At 35.6% G+C, this 23,911-nt stretch overlaps 1 protein-coding gene across 4 annotated transcripts in view; it reads left to right on the top strand.

The window, feature by feature from the left end:
* The window catches only part of Erbb4 (erb-b2 receptor tyrosine kinase 4), a 1,194,626-nt gene that overhangs the window by 866,709 nt on the left and 304,006 nt on the right, over window positions 1–23,911 (top strand). For all 4 annotated transcript variants that reach the window (XM_029569917.1, XM_029569919.1, XM_029569920.1 and 1 more), the window contains exons 9-12: window positions 363–489; window positions 5,911–5,984; window positions 7,074–7,164; window positions 9,965–10,164. In XM_029569917.1, the coding sequence (XP_029425777.1) occupies window positions 363–489; window positions 5,911–5,984; window positions 7,074–7,164; window positions 9,965–10,164 (492 nt within the window). The remainder of the gene's footprint in view (window positions 1–362; window positions 490–5,910; window positions 5,985–7,073; window positions 7,165–9,964; window positions 10,165–23,911) is intronic.

Genomic DNA, 23,911 nt, shown 5'->3' with positions numbered 1-23,911 from the left:
TTAATGCCTAGGATAAGGGTTAGCACATAGTAAGCACTCAAACATTTGCTAGAAAATGAACAGAGAACATTAAATAAATTCCGTTAATGACGTTATATTATTTTCGGTCTTTTGAGACAGGGTCTCCCTGTAGCCCCAGCTGTCCTGGATTCAATATGGAGACCAGACTGGCCTCAAACTCCCAGAGATCTACCTGCCTCTGCCTCCTGAGTGCGGGGATTAAAGGCGTGCACCACCACGCCCAGCAGGAATAATATTTTAAAGTTTTATACTAACTTCCGTTATCTCATAGTGAGAATGCAATGATTTATTAGCAAAAAAGTAATTTTTTCAGCTGCTCACTCTGAGTCTTGTTTCTTCAGCTTGCGATGGCATTGGCACTGGATCATTGATGTCAGCCCAGACTGTGGACTCCAGTAATATTGACAAATTCATAAACTGCACAAAGATCAATGGGAATTTGATCTTCCTTGTCACTGGTATTCATGGGTCAGTATTCAGTATTTGTACAAAACTGTTTTGCAAAGTGAAGATATCGCTTAGCTTTTCCTGGTTGATTCATCTTGACCCAGAAAAGTTTTACCTTTCCTTTATTCTCTTTGCCAGCGAAATCAGTGGCCAGATCCACCGCAGTGTTACTAAACACATTTGGGATGCATCTGCAGTTAGAGTTTGGTAGCTATTTGGGTATGAAAATGTAAATTTGTAATGAAGATGCAGTTGCACACCTTCTTGCAAATTCCACAGTCTCAACCAGCTCAAGTTTTTTAGTGATGTTAAAAGAAGCAGGTCTAATATGAAATGAGAAATATCATTTAAATCTGCAACTAATTAGTTCAAGACAATATAAATTATATTCCTTAAAAACTCACATGAAGGAACTCATATAATGTGACATAAAATTAAACTTAAAATTCTCCTGGTTCTTTCAAAATTTTATTTTGTCTTGACGTATTCTTTTCCCTCTCTCTTTTTTTTTTTTTCTTATATGAGGAAATTAGTGATACTCTAAAAGATCTGTTAAATAGATTATATTTTGGAAATAAAAATTTTATCATTTATTTATTTATTTGTTTGTTTGTTTGTTATGTGTTATGAGTGTTTTACCTGCAGGTATGTAAGTGCACTCATGTCCTACAATGCCCAGGAAGATCAGAAAAGGGCATTGAATTCTCTGGAACTGGAGTTATGAAGGTTGTTAGCCACCATGTGGTTGCTGGAACCGAACCCAGGTCCTCTGCGAGAGCAGCCAATGCTCTTAACCTCTCAGCTATCTCTCCAGTCCTTGGTAATAAAAACTTTAACATTATCTTGGATCCTTCATTACAGACCACCTGCTGGTTTTAACCAGGAAAATAACCACATTTGTATACTTTGTGTAATAAAAATTCCATTATTATGCTTTCTATTCTTTCTATTTATTGACGTTACCTCTTAATTCCTAAATATTAGTACCATGGGCTACAAATGCAGACAATCACTCACATATTTTAATTCAAACTCTTAAACATCACATTATTTCTGGAAGCAAAATAGCTTCACAAATAAACAAATATGCCTACATAGAGCAGCAATAACAATGGGTTAAAGTATTTCTTTTCATTCAAATAAGTTATTTTTGTTCTTGAATGCAATATCTTTATAGTTTTTAATATTGTCCCATGTCAGATCTTATAGAAGTATTTATGTACCTTCTATCCTGTTTGCTATGTTTGGCCAAACTAATATTTTTCTTAAAATTAATATTTCTAATGTCAGTTTAAAAACTGGGCAATTCTCAGCCCACATTCCTAATGGCAATAATTTGTTAGGGAGAAGTAGCAGCCAGCATTCAGCCATTCAGATGGGACCCACTCAGTTGACTTCATAAAGTCCCCTGTGGTCCTCTGAAGACACCTGCAATGTTGGCTTTGTCTTCTAAGCTCACTGGGTAAGAGACTTAGGTCAATATTTCAGTACATTTTTAATAATTTAATGATTATATGACATCCAGAAAAATGACATTTATCCATTGATTGTTTTTAAAACCATATATCACCATGAGAAAAAGATCATCTGTTACAGCTCAGCAGTTAAGAGCCCTGGTTGCTCTTGACGAGGACCTTTTTTTGGTTCCCACCACCCATGGCAGTTAACAACCATCCGTAATTCCCGGTCCAGGTGATCCGATGCCCTCTTCTGACCTCTGTGGGCATTGCACAATATGGGTGCACTTATATACATGCAAGTAATACACTCATAAGTGAAAAATAATATTTTTTTAAAAAAAAGGAGAAACAGAAATAAGATGGAGCCACTTGACTCACATCCCCTGCTTCCACATGGACATTGCATTTGCTACTTCTGCTGTTACTGTGATAGAATATCCTGACAAAAGCAACTCAAGAGAGGAGTTGATTTTGGCTCATAGTTCCAGGGCATAGTCCATCATGGCAGGGAAGTCATGGAGGCAGGAAGTTGACACATCTTGGTACATTTTATCCACAGTCAAGACACAAAAGGAGATGAATGCTAGAGCACAGAGCTCTTTTTAGTTCAGTCCAGATGGCGCCAGCCGCATTTAGGTGGGCACCTCAACTAACCAAATCAAGATAATTTCTTAAAGGCACCCCGAGAGGGTAACCTAATATAAATGATTCCCCACAGTGTGCTCAGTGGTTTATCTCTAAGTTATTCTAGATCTTCTTAAGTTGACTGTGGCAGCCTCAAGTCAATCAGTGTGTATGTGTGTGTGTGTGGGAGAGGGACGTAGCTACATTTCTGTTGCTATGACCAAAAACATAAACAAGGGAACTTATAAAAGGAGGTGTTTATTTGAACATACAGTTCTAGAGAAAGCAAAGTCCATTACATTGGGGAGGCATGATGGCAGGAGGTGGTGGGAGGAGAGAGCAGAACACTCACATCTTGAGGCAAGCACAGGAAGCAGAGAGGCAGAAAGTTCCTCAAGGGTTAAGAACTCTCAAAGCCTGCCCCAGAACACACTTCCTCCAGCAAGGCCACACCTAAAATCTGCCAAAGAATCTCCACCATCTGGGGACAGAATACCCAAATCCTTGGAGCCTATGGCAGACATTCTAATTCAAACACAGGAGTGATTTCAAAGTATACGCTAATGAATTGCCTGAGACAAGTGACTTTTCAACCTTTTCAGATCTAACATCTAACACACAAACACACAAACACACATATGAATATCTTTTTAAATTCCAAAATAGTGTCTAGATATAGTACATCCTTCTACATGTTTAATTTTAAAAATCATTATAATTCTCTAATTATAATTTAAAGAAAAAAGAATGACTTATGAAATATGTATTAATTTGAATATTAGCTTTTGCTAAAAATAAAAACAGATTATATAAGAAATCATACTCAAAGTCATTCTGTATTAGAAGAACAGGAAACTAAAAATAAAAAGAGCAACTGACCACTGGAATAGAAAATAATTAAGCAGCTACGTTATTTAAAAGATGGCAGAGAAACTTTCCTTGAAATTAGAGCAACGTGACTAGGGAATTGCACAAAAATTGTGACTCAACATTAAGTTGAACATCTGAATTTGTGAGTCTCAGGGAATGTATTTTAAGGTTGTATGAGACAATGGAAATCCTTTGCTGTAATATACTTTTAGCACCATTGTCCTTGGGTAATTATTAAAATCCCAATTATGATTGCAATTAAAACACCCCTTTAAATAGCCCCAACTTCCCTTTAATGGATTAGTAAGACCTACACTGAGAACCACTGCAAAAATTGTGTAACAGTACAATAATTGTGAAAAGCAACATCCTAATGTTTAAAATCTAATTAAAACAAAGCTGAGAAATTCTGAAAAAATACTGAGGATTATCATAGTTATTTTTGAGCTCGTCACAGAACGTTCTAGGGGAGGGTTTATACTATTTATTGAGATTTTATGTATTCTCATTCATATTTGGTCCAGAGTTTGGAAATCTTCGACAGATAATTGCAAAACAAGTAGAAACATTGATCTCATGGTATCAAACTGTATTGTACTTTAAGGATAATGCAGAAAATGGTATAAAACTGTAAACTCCCCAGTCTATTAGGAGTGTAATCTTAGAAATTCATTCAGATGAAAAAAAAATGGCAGAGAATATCAACATGCATGGATTAGCAAAGAAAAGCAAAATCTGGTTTTAAAATTAAGCTCAGAAAAGACAAATGTGACCTCTATGTCAGTAAGTCAAATCAGACCAGCCTGGAGTTTGAATTGTGGCTGCATGATGAAGGGTTTCCGTGAGGCAGGTAGATTTCCTTTCATTTAACATACTCACTTTCTTCCAATACAAGACTGAGAAATGGATTAGCAATAAATACCATCTCTGGTTGTGATGCATAAAAACAAAAAGTATTTTTATTGCTGAGCCCTATACCAGTAAAATCTTAATAAATGGTGTGAAGGGAGGGAGGGAGAGAAGGAAAGAGAGAAGAACCAAAAGTATCATAACAAAGCAGGTAGAGAATCAAAGAAAAAGCTCAGTGATGATAGCACATAAAATCATGCAACAAATATTCTATAGACTGAACTACACTTTTTTAGACTATCTTGGAAAAGAAAGAAGGGCAAAATTTTCTTTTAGCTAAGTCATAGTTCTTAGTTCAGATGATTACCCTTAATCATAACACTGAAACCTGGAATACTTGAAGTTACAATTGATATTACTGTATTCTAAAGTAAAATATATGTGGCATTTTCCAAGACAAATACATATGAAATATGAATTATTCCCTATTCTTAGTCTCATGTCAGCCTGAGATGTATACTCCAAAATCATTCTCTTTCATTTTATGAAACTATAATATAAAGTCAATTCAATAGATCTAAGATATTTATGTATAAATGTAGGGAGGTTGGTTTTTGCAATGAGTGTCCATATAAATAGAAAACTTAGGGGCTAGAGAGATGGCCTAGCAGTTAAGAGTACTGAGTGTTCTTGCAGATGACCCGAGTTCAGTTCCCAGCACCTATATGGCAGCTAACAACAATCCATAAGCCCAGTTTCAGGACTCTGACACCCTATTCTAATCTCTGCAGGCATTACGTGACACAGGTGCTACTACCTACATGCATGCAATACACTCATACACACAAAATAAAAATAATAGAATATTAAAAAATAGAAAACTTATGGTAAATAAAATGCTTTATCTTTATTGATGTTACTCATACTATTACTAATAAGTATTAGTAGGATGATATTGTTTACTAAAATTGCCGAGATAATTCTTTAATAAGGTCAAAAGTCATAATTAAATGATATTCTATTCAGAAACAAGTTTCTTGCAGAAAATATATTCATGGCAATATGTTGATTAAAATTTTAATATTTGAAAGAGCTAAAAAAAGTTAAGTGGCATGCTCACAGAATGGCCCAATTGTTCTTTTGCCAAAAATACCCATTGTAACTCATTTCCCATTTACAATGATAACTACAGGTCAGCTAATTGTGTAGGATTATCAAAAAGGAGTATTCCTTTTGTCTTTTGTCAGGACATTGTTCATGTGCATGATATTATAGTGACAAGATGCTCACCAAATAACCATACTGGTTTTGTATCAGGGCCTGGATTGGCAAGCAAAGGTTTTCATAGAAGATTGCAACAGAGAGTGGAAGGCACATGATAGGTTTGGTGATAAAATTAAATGATACAGCTGAAGTGAAAATATTCTCTAATGAGGAACTTATCATCTGTGTCTTTAAAAATTTCCTGAATTCATCTATTATTCACCTCACTTCTAGATTAGAACAAGTTAAATAGCATATCACTACCTTTCTAGCTCAAATTAAAATTCAATGTGAATGGCATTGACTGCTATCATTGCCCCATGTTTGCTACTTCATCACAGTTGAAATTTGACTACCTCTCTGCTTGGCTTTCTAGGGACCCTTACAATGCAATTGAAGCCATAGATCCAGAGAAATTGAATGTCTTTCGGACTGTCAGAGAAATAACAGGTACTTTAAAAATTATAATTGCTATGTTACAAGCTCTGTTTTCTTGAACCCATGCTTCAAGAATTGATGTGTTTTCTTGACATGATTATTGATAACAAAATTCCGTTTTACAAGTTTCAGTTTATAAAACCTTACATCATTTTGAACACCAGTTAGCTAAATCCATACCTTCTGTGCATATTAAAAAGCCCTGGAATTACAAAAATTCAACATCTTTGAAATTTTGGTATTACTGCTTTTGCAAATGCCAAATGACCTATGATCTTTGAACATGTTTTTCAATTTACTTCCTCACAAAGGTACTGCTGAATGGGAGGGGTGAGGGGGTGTGTAGCGTTCATTTAGTATATTTTCTGAGTACCTACTATTGTCTAAGCTTTTATCCTAAATGTTATGAGCCCATTAATAAGACTACAATTTGGTACTAATATCACAAAAAGTAAAACTTAGGAAGTTTAGAGATGTACATATAGCTTGAAATATAAGATAAATACAGATGTAATAAGTATATAGATAAAATTGTAAAGGTTTTCACAACAATGGAAAGTGTATTTTTCTCTTTAACTAAATACATGTCTTTTCATCTATTTCAATAAGCCATGTTTCAACATTTCTATGTCTAAGTGCATTCTTGATGCTCATAATTTTAGTATCAATCACTTATTTATATTTATTCCAGAAATGCATAGTATTATGCTCAATCTTTTTAAACAAAATTTGTTTATTTTATGTTTATGAGTGTTTTGCCTGCATGTATGTATGTGCATCACATGCATGTCTGGGGCCTGCAGAGATCAAAAGAATTTTCAGAAGCCCTGGAATTGGAGTTGCTGATGGTTGTTGGTTGCCATGCAAGGTGCTGGGAACCGAGCCTGAGTCCTCTGTAAGAGCAATTGGTGTTCTTTGCCACTGAGCCGTCTCTTCAGCCCCTATTGTACTCTATTTTAAATGAGTAAATGTGATGGAATGGTTCCATTGCCCTTTGTGAACCTCCCAACCTTCAATGCATTATCATCATGTTTGAAGAATAATTGACACTGTTACTGGGAAAATGGCATTCTGAATTATTTACCTTCTTGCCACTTATAGGTTTCCTGAACATACAGTCATGGCCCCCAAACATGACTGACTTCAGTGTTTTCTCCAACCTTGTCACCATTGGAGGACGAGTGCTCTACAGGTAGGTGAATGATTTCAATGCTGTAAGTTGCATAAATTTAAAGAGGAGCATCATGAATTAAAATAAAAAAATCAATTTTAGTGATTTTCTGATTCCAGAGATACATTTCATGAAGTTGTCACCAGTGATGGTATAAAATACAAAACCTTTGTAGTTTGGTTTTCAATTGCTTAATACCTTGGCAAATATTAATGTTTTTCAGATATGAAGCATGTGATATGCCACTTAAACTCAACATTATTTTTCATTTTATGTTATCATAATTGAAGATAGAGTTAAGTGACTTGATAGTGACTAGGGTGTAAGAAATATATGCAATTTTATCAGGAGGCTTGAGTTCTGTCTCTGACTTTACCATTTGTGCCCCACCTCATAGGATTAGTTTTACTGGAAAGGGTTCTCTGAATGTAGTGTTGAATTATAAATAATTACAGGTTAGAAGCACATTGTTATCAAATATTGTAAATATTTTAAATTCACATAATTAAGAGTAAATCTTTTATAAACTACTACTTTTTTAAAGGTTTGTCTGAAATTGTTTCTATGTAAATTTGACCACTAAAATACAAACAGATACATCTCTGAGAAATTTTTAAAGAAAGTAGAAATGGAGCAAATATGAAAAATGCTCAACATCTTTACCAACAGAGGAAGAAAAATCAGTGAAATCTCAGACCAGTCAGAATGCCTAGCATCAAGAAAACCGAAGATAACAAGTGCTGGCAATGATGCAGGGAATAAAAATATCTATACACTGCTGGTAGGAATGTAAACTAGCACAACCAGAGGGGATATTATTATGGAGGTACCCCTCCCCAAGAAAAATAAAATTACCATATGATCCAGCTATATACTTCTTAAGTATATACTCAAAGGTATCTATATTAGTACACATAAGAAATGTCTCCACTATTCACCAGAGCCAAGTTAAAGAATGTCATAAGACTATTAATAGATGAACAGATAAATAAAATATGCACATTTGTACAACTACATGTTATTAATTAATGTCTTTTATTGAGTTATGGGAATGTGGGAAGTATAATATATTCTTTAGAAAAGAAAAATAAAATGATTATAACAAAGAAGAAAAACGCCATGTCATTTGAAGGAAAATGGATGAAAGTAGAGATCTTTATGTTAAAGAAAGCAAAAATCTCTCAGACAAATGTTATATTTTCACTTATTTAGAACTTATATGTGGATATAGAAAGAAATAAAGTAAATGAGGGAGTATTTGGGAAGAGGAGGGAGGCCAGTGAGTGTGTGAAAGGGAGAGAGGGTAAAAGAAGCACAAATATCAAAGTACAATGTATGTGTATTGTACACTGAATTAAATATTAATCAATCCAGGCATCATGTGGACACTGTAATCAATTCAAGGTTGTTAGGAAGGGACAAAAGTAGGAAGGAATTGTATCTCAGTCCTTATTACTTAGCACATTGTGCTTTTATTTTTAAGAATAGAATAGTTGTATTAGAAGTCAAGTGTATTTAATGTTACTAGTGAAAAGTTTAGTTGTTATCCGCCAAAGGAGAATTAATGTCTTTTATTTTATTGAGTTATGGGAATGTGGGAAGCATAATATATTCTTTAGAAAAGAAAAATAAAATAATTATAAAATGTTGAAATAAGAGCCATTTCTTTGAAATGATCATTTATCAAAAAAAATTTATTTATTATTTTTATTTTATGTATATGAGTGTATTGCCTGCGTGTAGGGAAGTGTACCGTGTCATGCAATGCTCTCAGAGGACAGAAGAGGCTGTTAGATCCCCTGGAACTGGCATTATGGACAGTTGTTAGCTGCCATGTGGGTCCTGGGATTCGAACCTGCATCTTCTGCAAGAGCAGTCAGTGTTCTTAACTGCTGAGCCATCTCTCCAGCCCCCAAAATATATATATTTTAAGTTTTAGTGAAGTTTTTCCAAGTGAAAAAGCCTTTTAAGTATTTAATTTTTAATTTCAACTTTTAGTTCTTCTATTTTAGTATCCACAAACTTTATTTATACATTCTTCACCTGCTACCTTGTTTGGTTTCTGGGATATATAAATTAAAACAAAGTGTCTACAACCATTTTCTCAACTATCTAGTCTATGAAAACATGTCTAGGTCTGTTATGTAGTTACAGTAGAATTAATTTGTATTTGTGGGATGTATAAATGTTTATTTGTGTTTAAATTTGTATAATCTATAAATACTTATTTTTAGCATAAGATTTTATTGTTGATATATATATGACTGTTATGCCTGCATGTGTATAAATGTACCTGTGTCATGCAGTACCGACAGAGGAAAGACATGGGCGTCAGATCCCCTGAAATTGGTGTTCAGACCAGTTGTTAACTGCCACCTGGGAAGTTATTGAGTTATGGGAATGTGGGAGGTATAATATATTCTTTAGAAAAGAAAAATAAAATGATTATAAAAATGTTGAAATAAGAGCCATTTCTTTGAAATGATAATTTGTTTGTCCAGAATATATATATTTTAAGTTTGAGAGAAGTTTTTCAACCACGAAGAAGAGAAAAAAACCATTTCATTTGAAAGAAAATGGATGTAAGTGGAGATCTTTATGTTAAAGAAAGTAAAAATCTCTCAGAAAGACAAATATTATACATGGCTGACATGTAGCATAAAAAGAAAGGTTATTGTGAGCACAGATTGATTGGGACACTGCTTGTTTATGTTCCACTGTCCTTTTTGTAGTAAGATGTTGCATTCTTTTTGTACTTCACAGTGCAGTTCATGACCAGAAGCATTCCTGTCTCTTCCCCTTTCCCCTTTCTTCTCCTTAGTGGTCTCTCACTGCTTATTCTCAAGCAACAAGGCATCACTTCCCTGCAGTTCCAGTCCCTGAAGGAAATCAGTGCTGGCAACATCTACATCACTGACAACAGCAACCTGTGTTATTATCATACCATTAATTGGACAACCCTCTTCAGCACCATCAACCAGAGAATAGTGATCCGAGATAACAGAAAAGCTGAAAACTGTAGTAAGTACATTACCACTCAACTTAAAAGAGGAACTTTGAACCCAGTGTGGTGGTGCACTGCCTTTAATGCCAGCACTTGGAGGCAGAGGCAAGCAGATCTCTACGAGATGGAGGCCAGCTGGAGTATAAAGCCAGTTTCTGACCATTTGGAGCTATAGGAATATCCTATATATAAAAACAACAAAAAGAAAGAGAAACTTGATTTTCTAGTTTTACATTGAATTAAACAGCTGGAAATAAGAATAGATCAAAATTGTTGCTCTTAATCCAAGTCTGAAAAAGAGTAATTATATTTACCAGCAAATTTGGCATAAAATAATCAGAGTAGTTTATAAGATATTGCCTGTCTGTACATTCTGCCCAGTGTTAGGAATCTACCTCAGGAGAACTGGATTCTAAAGAGCCCTGGTATTTAAAGGCTTGATGAGCATCCCAGGAATTCCACTGATTCAGATATGCTGTTTGGGGATAGTGGATAACCTTAAGATGTGTTCTGAAATGTAGAAAAATTCTGTTCTAGAAGTTTATTTTTTTTGGAGGAGAAAGTTCATTTTATAAATGTACTTATATAAGGATATCATTTTCTGTTTTTCAATCTCTTTGGATCCCCTTTCATCCACCCCATCAGTTCTTTGTTACATAAAGGAAACAAGGTTTTCCTAGATAGACTACTACCCTATTCACATCTAATACATTGATGCCCCAATGATTAATACCTAATTCATGTTTTCCTACTGAGACCTGCTGTCTTTCTATCTCCTGAGTGTCAATACTGTTCCTATAACTGTCTGACTTATTCATTATAAATAATAAGTACAATAACTCTGAATTCAAATGATTTGCTTGCAAATGCATATTTTTACTGAAGTTTCCATAAGAAGAGTCAGGTATTTATAAAACATGTATTCCCAAAGAAAACTTTGCTCTCAGGCTGGTATCTTATTTATTTTTTACCATCAGAACAATCAACATATACATAAATAATGATTGATTTCATTTGTATGTGAGTGCAAATGAAGAGGATCTTTTTGAATTATAGTCTTAAGAGACCAAAAAGTTTTAAGTTTATTGAGATAACAACTCAATAAATTAAGCTATTTATTCATAATCCATTTTGTTTCAGAAAGGGCTTCTGGTATCTCAAACTAGTGCCTTTTGTAAAATAATATTTGTGAGTTCACTTATATTTTAGCTGCTTTGATACTCAAAATTATTTTCTAGAAAAACAGATCTATAGCAAAATAAAACTCTGGTTTTAAGTGAACTCACATTCATTTATATTCTTCCTTGATATGTGAAATCGGCAAATAGACCTAATCATATATCAACACATGAATGATCATATTCAATATGTACAAGCAAGGAAGCTTAGGTTCTTGTCTTTGTTTTAAGCATTATAGATTCATGGCTTTGGTTTCTCTCAATGTGAAGTTTCTTTTATCATATTTCTGTCTGTTTGCATCCGTGCCCCACAGCAGACTATCCACAGCATTAAAATAGGATACTTCCCTACTTCAGGGCTATAGTCTATATCCTCTATTTCATTCCTTTAAAATATAATAAAACAATTGCTTTTCATATGCAATTGTTTGGTAATAATAAATGCAAATATATGCAGGAAGATAAAAAAGAGTCAGTCGCAATTAGAGTTTTTGACACAGTCAATTTGTGATTCCTGAAAACATTTTTTTTCATTTTTATACCTAAAAAAATTAAGTGGAAGGAAAAATTAAATATAGAATAAATGGGAGTTTTCAGTAAGTCACACACCATTATTCCAAGCTCTCTTGACACTTATGAACTTGTGACCAAACAAAGGAAAGTACCTACTGGTAATAACAGTAACAAGTTGAATGTCAGAGATCTTAAAGTTTTAGAATTGTACATGTTGAAGTAAGTTTAGCTATTTTTCAGACCATAAATGCATAGTTTTTCACTGTACACTTAGATTTGACTTCGTAGTTGATGGAATAAATGGAGCAGTTAGGAGAAACAGTTTTGTTTTGCTACAGTACAAAATCAAGCATATAAGGTTTCATTTCAGACTTCTTAAAGGAACTGCTTTGTGCATGAAATTTATCAAAATTTGGACTTCATTTTTACAGCACACTGGATCAATGGAAATCTCACATGCATATATCTTCAGAAATGTAATTACATTCCCAGCACCCACATGGTGGCTAAGAACTGTCTGTAACTCCATGTCCAGTAGAATCCGATGCCCTCTTCTGACCTCCATAGGCATTGCATGACATGGGTACGCTTAGCTACATGCAGGCAATACACTCATATGCACAAAGTAAAAATATATTAAAATAAAAGGAATATAATTATCAAGAACAGATGATAATACTGGTGCTTATTCATAAGCCTACAGATAGGGAAACCACATGTGATTAAATCCTTCCTGTTCTTCATAGAGCTGTCTGGAAAAAAGTCCAAATATTTGCCTCCTTTAAAGGCACAGTGAATAATGCATTTATAGATATCCATCATTTGTACATTTGAAGAAGTAAATGAGTGTTTGTGGGTACACACAGATGAATTTGTGTGTGTGTGTGTTGACAACACACAAGCTTACACAGGCACAGAGTGTACGTGTGTGTAGATGCATATCAACACTCAGAGACACTCACTTAGGGCATTCACACACACTTTCAGACCTGTATCACTTCCTTCTCCTTCTCCATTGCAGTCACCAGAAACACCATGATCTATATCAGGGAGTTGATTTGTCAATTTAAAAATCGAGCCAGGAGTGGTGGCTCTCACCTTTAATCCCAGCACTTGGGAGGCAGAGGCAGACAGATCTTTGTGAGTTCAATGCTAGCCTGGTCTACATAGTGAGTTCCAGGACACCTGTAGCTACAGGGAGACCCTGTCTCAAAAAGACGAAAAAAAAAAAAAATCAAGCATTTGAACAGTCGATTTGGAATAAAAAATGATATAAAACAATAATGAAAATACAGAAAGACATAATCTCATCTATAAAGGGTGATGTTGGCCTCAGCAAACTTCTCTTAGGTTAAAAGTTTCACAGCAAGAATTATAGTTTGGAGAGAATGAGGACAGACATAAAAGGCTGGTGCAGCTCCTGCTTCCCCCACCAATATGGTTATGGTACTAACAGAATGAAAGTCCGAGGTAGGAGAAGTTCTAGGGGAGGTTTTAAAAGTCTTTGGATATTTCTTAAGAGATCCAAAATGAAATTAAACCTTAAATATAAAAGATTCACCCCCTCTCACCAACTTCATGCTGTTGGGTATGGGTCCATTCTCTGGACCCTGGTCAACCTACTTGGGATCACACCCTTAAAGAAAACTGACTCCTTTACCAGCAGTTATCAATTGTCATCAATTCCTTAGCTAGGCTGAAGGTTCTTGCTCACCTCCCCCATCCATACTGGGTTTTTGTCTGACCTGAGCTTGCATAGGTTTTGTGCATGCTGTCATTAAGTACTGTGGGTTCTTATGTGCAGCAGCACTGCTGTTTGGAAAATATTGCTTCCTGTGAAGTAATCCACCACATCTGGCTCTTACAATCAATCCATCTACTCTTCCATAATGGTTCTGTTACGGAAAAATCAGAGGCCAATAGCCAAAGTCAGGTGAGGAGAGGAAGTTTAATTTGACACTAGCGGGACAGACACCACAAATAAAGAAGTCAGACCCCTTGTTCAATTTGGGGGGGGGGGCTTTTATACTCATGTGTGGGGAAATGCAAACAAAAGGCAAAACAGCACATAGGTGACAATTAAGTAAAAGGTACATGTGATAATTAAGCAAGGTAACATGGCCACAAAGGTTACCGAATGTGAAAACTTTAGAAAACAAAGACTTCCCTCCTGGGCAACCACAGGGGTCAGGATGGACAGACTCCTGCTCACCTACCCTTACCTGTCTCTTAAGAGTTTTCCCTGCTGCAAATTTCTTAATTACCATCACATTGCAAAAGCTTTCCACTTCCACAATAGTTCTTAAAACTGGAGCAGAGAGGGTGTGATATAGGTGCCCCATTTCGGCTGAGCAATCAGTACTTTCTTCTTTGCACCTTGACCAGATGTGGGTCTGGGTGAATCACCACAAATTTTTATTATTGACATTTCAAAATGTATTCCAATTATAGCACTGCTTTTCTCATTATTAGAAATTCTAGCCAATAAACATTGATCAATTGACCCTAACCAATAAAACATTGATCCACTGGATCCTGGTCACCCTGCCTCGAGTTTCATCCTTAAATGAGACTGACTCTCCTCTTCCCAGCTGTCATGGAGTGACAGTTCCTCCGATAGGGTTGGGGTTTCTTACCCACTTTCCCAAGCCTATGCTGGGATTTTGTCTGGCTTGTACTTATCTAGGACTCACTGTGAATAACTAACCAGCTGTCTGAAAAACTCTGTTTACTTGTGGTCATCCACCTCTTCTGGCTCTTATGATCTTTCTGCCCTGTCTTACATAATGATCCCTGAGCCTTGGGAGGCAGAAATTTGGTACAGGTGTCTGCCTCAATGATAAGCAGACGGAAGACTCTTATTCTCTTCCTGTTGGCCAGTTGTGGTTCTCTGGGTTAATCGCCATCTGCTGCAGAAATCTTCTCTTCTGAGATTTGAGAGATCTATGGATATAGCAATAAGACATTAGAAATCAGTTTAATACAATATCTATTTAACCGAATAGTTGTATTAGGCTTTCTCCCATAGCCTGTGCAATGTCTAGACTCAGGTTCCTAGACCTGATATCAGTGTCAGGTATGGGCTTCATCCTATGAAGCAGACCTTAAATTCAATTAGAAAGCAGTTGGTTACTCCTATAATATTTGTCCCACAATTACACTAATGGGCATGTCTTCAAGGAATGGCCCACGATTATATCTCGGCAAAATTCTGCACTATTTTGACCCTTGATAAACTATTTAATGTTAGTGTTCTCAGTTTTATCATTTGTAAGATAAAATTATTAGTAATGTTAATCTCACTGAATAGTTGGCCAAAAGAAATAGCCATATACTATTATTATTATTATTGTTAATTTTATTATATGGCTACTTTTAGTGCAATACATTATATGCTATATACTCACATTTTCATGCATTACATAGTGTGATGATATAGTATTCAACTTTTAATTAGTGAATGTTTTCATTTGGAGGCAATGGGGAAGGAAAAAGAAATGTCAAGAGCTTTCTTCTTTGAGTAGAGGTAAAATTCACTTTATTAAAATGGTGAGCCATAAATTTTCAAAAACCACATTAGCCAGTGGCAGAAATGAAAAGAATAGAGTGGTTATTAATAGGAAGCTGGAAATTTAAAAATGATCCCCTGAGATCCTGAATGAATAGAAGTCTGTACATGAAAATTCCTTCAAAAACATGCTCTTGCCTTTTCTCTTCTAATTAAAATATTTTAAAACTTTTATGATAAGTGACAGACTTAGTGCTTTAAAAAATCCATAATATATAAAGCTTAAATAATTGTTCAGGAGAAAAATATATGTGGTGGTATGAAGTGTATTACTCTTTTTTTTTTCCTAAAACACAAAAGAAGTGTAATTATCTATTACTGTCCATAGGAGTCAGTTTAGAGTTCTAGAAGAACTCTAAAATTTATAATCTTATATAAAATGGCATAATATTATTGTACAGCCTATGCATATCCTCATATACTTCTCTATGCTTCAAATTATCTCTAGATTATTTATATAAATACCTAATTTCATAGAAATATTATGTAAAAAGTTCTGATAATATACTATCTAGGGGATAATATTGACAAAATGTTTGTACATGCCCAAGAAAAATACAGTTGTTGATATTATTTGGTCTTTCTTAGTTTTGTTACATCACACATGCAAAGTGGAACTGAATGCATTTTTTTTATTGTTCCATGCCTTCAAGTTCCTGCATTTGATAACAGGAAATTTATCTTACTGCATATTAATCTAGCAAAAAGAAATTGAAAAACTCTAGTTAATTGTTAATTACCAAACTCCTTAAATGACCACAAGATCCCATTTTATGCTGAGTGACCATGTATTTAGAATTTAATCCAGAAGTTGGTAAGGAATGAAAGGCATATCACAGTGATGGGGAGAAAGCAATGTTTCCTTCATGCATTCCTTTATTTGTTTTTCTCTGGTAACTGGAAATGGTAACAAAAGAATAAATATTTTCCTTTCTAGAATATTATAAGGAATTCCAGCTTCCTATAAAATTCTTATGTAAATGTTTTCATGAGAAATTTTATAATACTTTATATGTTACAGACAATAAATTTTGATTATAATTTAAGGCTTACTTTTTCAGAAACTATTTATAAGGTACAAGATGCTCTTCTTTGCTTTCATTTCTGTATTCTCATCTTTGACCCATGTGCACTCCTACCCCAGCACATACTATCTCAGGTAAATGTGTATTTATATACAAGATATTTCCTAACAGGGTAGAAAGAATCATTCTTTAGACCTAGTAACCTGTTCACTGAGAAATTAATGAACTTCACTATATTTTTCATTAAACCGTGGTTTGATATGAAACATAAAGTACATAAATCAGGATCTGGTATCAGCACTATTCCTTGAAGTAATCATAAAACAGAGAATCTTAATTCTATGTCTAAGATTTCCTTTCTCACATTACCAAAGTAATACATCAATGCCTTGTTCTTTAAAAAAAAAATGGTTTATCGTATTTGAAATAGTACAGTGTATAAATACTAACAATGCCTTAAATGTTCTATCTGCTTATCAAAAGGGTAATAAGCAATGCTGTTGCTTATAGTTTCAGAAATGATGCTCCTTCTACTTGAACCCAGAAATTCTGAAAGCATCAAGAACCTCTCAACAATAAAAGCCAGCATTACCGCAGGATTCAGTTTTGAATTAATTCAATATTTTCTGTCCCCTGTTCTGCGATGATCCCTGAGAATCTAACTAGTCTCTAGATATGCGACTAGAATTTCAAAATTAAAGCTCATAATTATTAAGAATGCAGAAGCTTGGTCTTTAACTTCTAGAGATTCTTATTTAAATTCTGTACATTGTATTGTTTACTCTAAAAAGACATTCTACAGTCCTAACCCCAAGTACCTGGGAATACGACTTCAAACATTTGAAGGTATAATAAAAACACAAGTTGAAATGAAGTGATGCATGTCCTCAGAGGAAGACAGGTGACAAAGACAGAGAAACACCATATGAAAACATTATTTACAGAGTAGATAACAACACAGTAACTGTGGTAAAAATTGAAGTTATACAACAAACCAACAGCAAACAAGAATGGCTGCCTGCCACAAGAAGTTAGGGCAAAAGTATGAAACAATTCTCTGCCCAGTCCTCCAAGAAAGAAACAACATGTCAAGACACGATTTTGCAAGTTTCTGACTTTGAAAATTGTGAACTAACACTTTTCTATTGTTTAGAGCCATTTACTTGATTCCAGCCTATCACAGGAACCCTTTGAAACTAAAATAAGCACTTGTGATGCATGACCCACAAATCTGCATTCCTCATACAGACCACACCATTCTGGGAAAGCCTTTGGGAAGCTTCACTCGACCCATCCCTGTTACTCTCCCAGATAGTCCTATATAGTGAGAAATGTTATTTAAATGTATATTGCCCCAAGCAATTGATTTCTTCTTGGGAAGCTATGCACCCTCAAAAAAGATTCGTAGTAGGAAATGTACAGTTGAGTCAGGTAAAAAAAAATACATTTCAGGACAATTTTAGAAGAAATAATTAAGAGAAAACATGAAACAGCATCTTACAGTTTTTCACCTTGTATTTACTAAAAGTAACCCATTCAATGAAGAGGACATTTACTGATCATTTACATATTAATTGGCAAATAAAGTACACTTAAAACATACATTATTCTACAAAATTTTACTCACATAAGAGCTTTAATAACATATTCATGGATTTATTTTGCTTTTTAAAATTAATATTCCTTCTGAGAGGTGCTTCACAATATACACAGTATTATAAGCAAAAGCTGAGGAGTTCCAAAGATTTGTTACTGGAGTAACTGAAACCTTTCAACTCCTACTTTCAGAATTTCCAACCCATCTCACATAAGAGTTATTAGTGTTATAACTATTAGTTACACTAGTTACTAGTGTTGCACTATTCCTGGGAAAATGTGAAAACCAAGATAGAACACCAATAAAGCAAACTAAGGATGCCACCAAAGTGCAAATGGTAAACCCATGAGATTTGGGGAGGATTACTCATAAGAACAAAAGTGACTCAACGATATCTTCATCGCCAACATCCGCCCCAGCATGGATGATATCTCGTGGAAGTAGGAAACCTGGAATGTACTTCGCCATTTGTAGCTCAAGAGGTTGGAAAATTTATTTTCCATATTGTTCTTAGAGGCAATTGGCTGGTGTCTGCTTCTTCCAGACAGTTCAGCTTGTCTGACAGTGTCTCTCAGCAATCCTTAGGATTTAAATATGTTTAGGGAAGAAGTTGCTTAGTGAACTTGGTCAGCTTTATGGATTACCTGAAGCTATTGAGTTGTTTACTTCTCTTTAGAAAATTGTATTGTTTACCTCCCTTAGGGAGCTTCCATCTAAGATGGAAGGTTTTGTTACACAACAACTAAGGAGCTTGAAATTGAACACAGTATGGGTAACGAGATGAACTGCTGAGTATGGTTCATGGATGTACTTTGACAGTGCAAATCCCTACTTTAAAAAAAAAAACTTTATCATTTTTATTTTATGTGTATGAGTGTATTGCCTGCATGTATGTGAGTGTACCCGTGTTGCAATGCTGTGGAGATCAGAAGAGGGCTCAGATTCTCCTGGAACTGGAGTTAAGAATGGTCCATAGCCGCCATGTGGGTGCTGGGAATCAAACCCAGGTCCTCTGTAAGAGCAGTCAGTGCACTTAACCTCTGAGCCATCTCTCCAGCCCCCAACATCCCACTTTTTATATGGATTTTTCTTTATTAGTTTGCTGCCACTCTGCCTGCCCGCTGCACGTGTGTGTGCCCTGATTGGTCCTGGCTGGGGGGAGGGCTGTTGGAAACGCTATATGAAGAGCTGAAGTGTGTAAGGATAGAGGAACAAGGGAGAAGAATAAGGAGAGAATAAAGGAAGAGTGAGAAAAAGAAGCTTGAACCTCACCTTGGTGTCTGTGTCATCTTTCCTCGGCTCTGCTGGACAGAGTCGTGGCTCGCCACACCTGTCTATGTCTATAAGATCATCAGGTAGATTTCAATGGTAATGTTTATCACCTCTACTAATTAACATGACGTAAATTCTTATGCTTCCTCCTCAAATATAATTCATTTTTTAAAAATCTGTTGATTTTTTTTTTGTGTGTGTGTATATCACAAAGAACATTCCAAGCCATCTTATTCAACTATACACCCAGTTCCCAGATGGGATCCTCCCATAGCCTCCCTCTCCCCACTAGAGCCCTTATACTCTGTTATCCCCGCTACTGTCCTCTGTGTTATCGGCACGCCCAGCTGTTCCCCACTACTTGTCCGTCTGGTGAATCTGATCTTTGTTTTAGAAAGGTCAGCTGTTCCTTATCTAGCAGCAATCGGTTGTCAATATTCCTTTGGCTAAAATTGGGGTCTGCTGTTCATTTTCCCAGTTCTATGCTGGGTTACTATCTGGTAGTTCCTTGGGCCACCCTGGCCAACAACTCAAAAGAAGGTATCTCCTATCTGGCATTGTTGCTTGTTATGTAGCCTTTAGCTATGCAGATAGACTCTTAAAAAATATATTGGCCCCTTTAATCTTTGGTTATACTTTCCTTTTGGCTGTTTAAGGCCATACAGTTGGCCCAGATAAACCAAATTATTTTTACTCTTAAGGCCATTTGAGGATCTGTTCCTCGGTGTTCACAGGAGCTTGGGAGGAGTCCCTGCCTCCTTTCTTTTATCAGTTCCACCTATGTGAAGATAAGTCAAAGGTCCTACTCGACCATGGCTGGCTTCACTTGGAAGCATGAAGGAAGTGATTCCTCTGTGTCAACACTCCTTTTTGTAGACTGGACACTGGTTCAAGTCCATCTCATGGGGTCTCCTCTACCTCCTTGATCAAGAGGACAGGTGACCCGCCATAATTACAGGACATTTTGAGAGATGCTCATATTCCTCTGGAACTAGTCGATCTATGAGGACAAGGAGCAAAAACTGCCCTTTATATCCCTCTGACCAAATTAGTATAGGCCTCAAAGTATGTCTCTTAAACATCCAAGATTAGTTCCACCAGTCTGGTACTTTAAATTGCTGTGTGGCATGTTCTCTGATAAACCTTTCCTAGCCATATATTTCTTGATCTGGTTTGTATAATTTGTCAGTAGGTTGTTGGACTAATATGATTCACTCTGGTTTTTAAAACTAGCTAGGCATTATTTATCTCTCACATTGTCTAACCCCTCCAATCATGGTTTCCCCAATTAAGGTGTCCCCATTTTTCCCCTTTCTCCCCTAATATAGTCTTCTCCAATGCTCCTACCTCTCTTGAGCTCCTTCTTTCCCTTTATGCCCTAGGCTCCTTGTATACCCTTCCCTCCCCTCTCCCTTAAACTAACCCAATTTTATCTATATCTCCCTTATTAAGGCCTGTTTCCTACTGTTATCTTTCAGGTTCTTTCTTTTCCTTTACCTCCCGGGTTCTTTTCCATTATCCTGGTTCCTGTATTGATGTCTGTATACATACTCACTTATCAGGATTTAGTTCTAGGATGCACATATGAGGGAGAACATATGTCGATTTTTTTTCTGAGATTGTGTTACTTCACTTAGTATAATAGATTCTAGTTCCATCCATTTACCTGCAAATTTCATGATTTCATCTTTCTTTACTGCTGAGTAAAACTCCACCATATAAATGAACCACATTTTCATTATCCACTTGTCAATTGAGGGACACTTAGGTTGCTTCCATCTCTTAGCCATTGTGAAAAGAGCAGCAACAAACATGGATGTAGAAGTGTCTCTGCAATAGGATGCGTTCTTTGAGTATATACCAAGAGTGGTATAACTGGTCAAATGGTAGGTTCATTTGTAGTTTTTTAAGAGTTCTCCACACTGCTTTCCATAGGGCCTGATCAATTGAGGGACACTTAGGTTGCTTCCATCTCTTAGCTATTGTGAAAAGAGCAGCAACAAACATGGATGTAGAAGTGTCTCTGCAATAGGATGCATTCTTTGGGTATATACCAAGAGTGGTATAACTGCTGGTATCATTTGTTTTCTTGATCTTAGCCAGTCTGACTGGGGTAAGATAAAATGTTAAAGTGATTTTAATTGCATTTCCCTGATTATTAGTGATGTTGAACATCTTTTAAGATGCTTCTTAGCCGCCTTCTTCTTTTGAGAACTCTCTGTTCAGCTCCTTAGTCCATCTTTTAATAGGGCTACTTCCTATCTTTATTCTCTGTTTTTTTGAGTTCGTTATATATTCTGGGTGCTAAACCTCTGTCAAATGTGTCAGTGGTGAAGATTTTCTCCCATTCTGTGGGTTTTCTCTTCACTTCCCTGGTTGCTTCCTTTGATGTACAGAAGCTTGCTTTATGAGGTCCCATTTTTTGATTCTTCACATTGTTTCCTGAGTGACTGATGTCCAGTTTAGAAAATCCTTTCCTACATCTATATCTTGTGGGTTTTGCCAATGTTTTCTTCTAACAGTTTCAGAGTTTCAGGCTTTACATTGAGGTCTTTGAGCCATTTGGAACTGACTTTTGTGCAAGGTGAAAGATAGGGGTTTAGTTTCATTCTTCTACAGGTGGAGATCCAGTTGTGCCAGCACCATTTGCTGAACATGCTGGCTTTTCTTCAGTGAATGTTCCTGGCCCCTTTGTCAAATATCAGGTGGCTAAAATTGCATGTACTCATATTCGGGTCTTCAATTTCGTTCCATTGATCTATGGGTCTATTTTTGTGCCAGTACCATGTTGTTTTTATGACTATAGCTCTGTAATACAATTTAAAATCTGGTATAGTATTCCCCCCAGTATTGCTCTTAGTGCTCAGGTTGTGTCTGTATGCAATTTGCAAGTATCTTGTTGAGAATTTTTGCATCTATGTTCATTAAGGATATGGGTCTATAGTTTCAGTTTTCTTTTTTGGTTGTATCTTTACCAGGCTTTGGTATGAGAGTGATGCTGGCTTCATAGAAGGAATTTGGAAGTTTTCCCTCCATTTCAATTTTTTGAATAAATTAAGTAGTATTGGATGTAGATCTTCTTTAAATGTCTGATAGAATTCTTCTGTAAATCCATCTGGTCCTGGGCTTCTTTTTTTGGGAGGTTTTGTATTACTTTTTCAATTTCTTTGTATTGTTTACTTTGTTTCTATTTTATTAATTTCTGCTCTGAATTTTGTTATTTCTTCTTGTCTGCTGAGTTTGGGTTTCATTTGTTGTTGCTTTTCAAGTGTCTTGAGTTCCAATGTTAAGTCATTTATTTGTGTTCTTTCTGAGTTTTTGATGTAAGCACTTAGAGCTGTCAACTTCCCTCTAAGGTCCTCTGTCCCAGAGGTTTTGTTGTGTTGTATTGTCCTTTACATTCAATTCCTGGAATAATTTTATTTTTTTCTTAATTTCTCTTTTGACCCATTCATCATTCAGGAGTATGTTGTTTAATCTCCATGTGTCCATGTTGTGATTAGGGCTTCTCCGGGTGTTGAGTGTAAGCTTTATTGCATTGTGGTCTGATGGAATTATTTCAATCCATTATTTCACTCTTTTTTATTTGTTGAGGCTTCTTTTTTTGCCCCAGTGTAGGGTCCAGACGCTTAATAGAAAGCATATTGTTTGGTGCGCGGGTGGAATATTCAGTAGATGTCTGTTAGGCCCACTTGATGTGTGGTATTGTTTAATTTAACTGTCTCTCTGTTAATTCTCTGTGCTGTTAACTTGTGTAATGGAGGCAATGTTGTATTGAAGTCCCTATTATTAATGAGTTGGGATTAATCTGGGTCTTAAAGTCCTGTAATATAGTTTTTATGAAGTTGGGTCCACCAGCATTTGGTGAATATATGTTCACAATTGTAATATCTTTGTCATTTATTTTTCCTTTGATCAAAATAAAGTGGTCCTCTTTATCTCTTCTGATTATTTTTAGTTTAAAGTCTATTTTATCAGATGTTAGAATTGCAATTCCTGCTTTTTTCTTAGTACCATTTGTTTGGTATATTTTTTTTCTATCCTTTCACCTTAAGATATTTCTTGTCCTTGAAAGTGAGATGAGTTTCTTGCAGACAACAAAAAGATGGGTTTTGTTTCTTAATCCATTCACCTAGTCTGTGTCTTTTGACTGGGGAGTTCAGTCCATTAGTTTAAAGTTGTTAATGAAAGCTGTGTATTGAATACTGTTATTTTTATTTCTGTTCACATTCTTGATATAGCTGTACTCTTCCACAGTTATACCTTCATTGACTTTCTTTCCACAACCCCTTGGGTATAGTCATTCCTTTCTTCAGTTCTTTGTATTGCTTCCAGAACTCTCTGAATGGCTAGTTTTGTGGACATGAATTTCTTCAGCCTATTTATGTCATGGAAGATTTTTCTGTCCCCTTCGACTATAATAGACATTTTGGCTGGATATAGTAATCTGGGTTGGCATCTGTGGTCATTTAACACTGGGAATACTTTGGTCCATGCTCTTCTGGCTTTCATAGTTTGCATTGAAACGTCAGCTGTGATCCTAATGGGTTTTCCTTTATATGTGACTTGTTTCTCTTTTGCAGCTTTCAGAATTTTCTCTTTGTTTTGTGC

Source organism: Nannospalax galili, unplaced genomic scaffold (assembly GCF_000622305.1).
Source record: "Nannospalax galili isolate Female #2095 unplaced genomic scaffold, S.galili_v1.0 scaffold281, whole genome shotgun sequence".
Lineage (NCBI taxonomy): Eukaryota > Metazoa > Chordata > Mammalia > Rodentia > Spalacidae > Nannospalax > Nannospalax galili.
The sequence above is the reverse complement of the archived record's forward strand: the minus strand, read 5'-3'. Positions and strand labels throughout refer to the sequence as shown.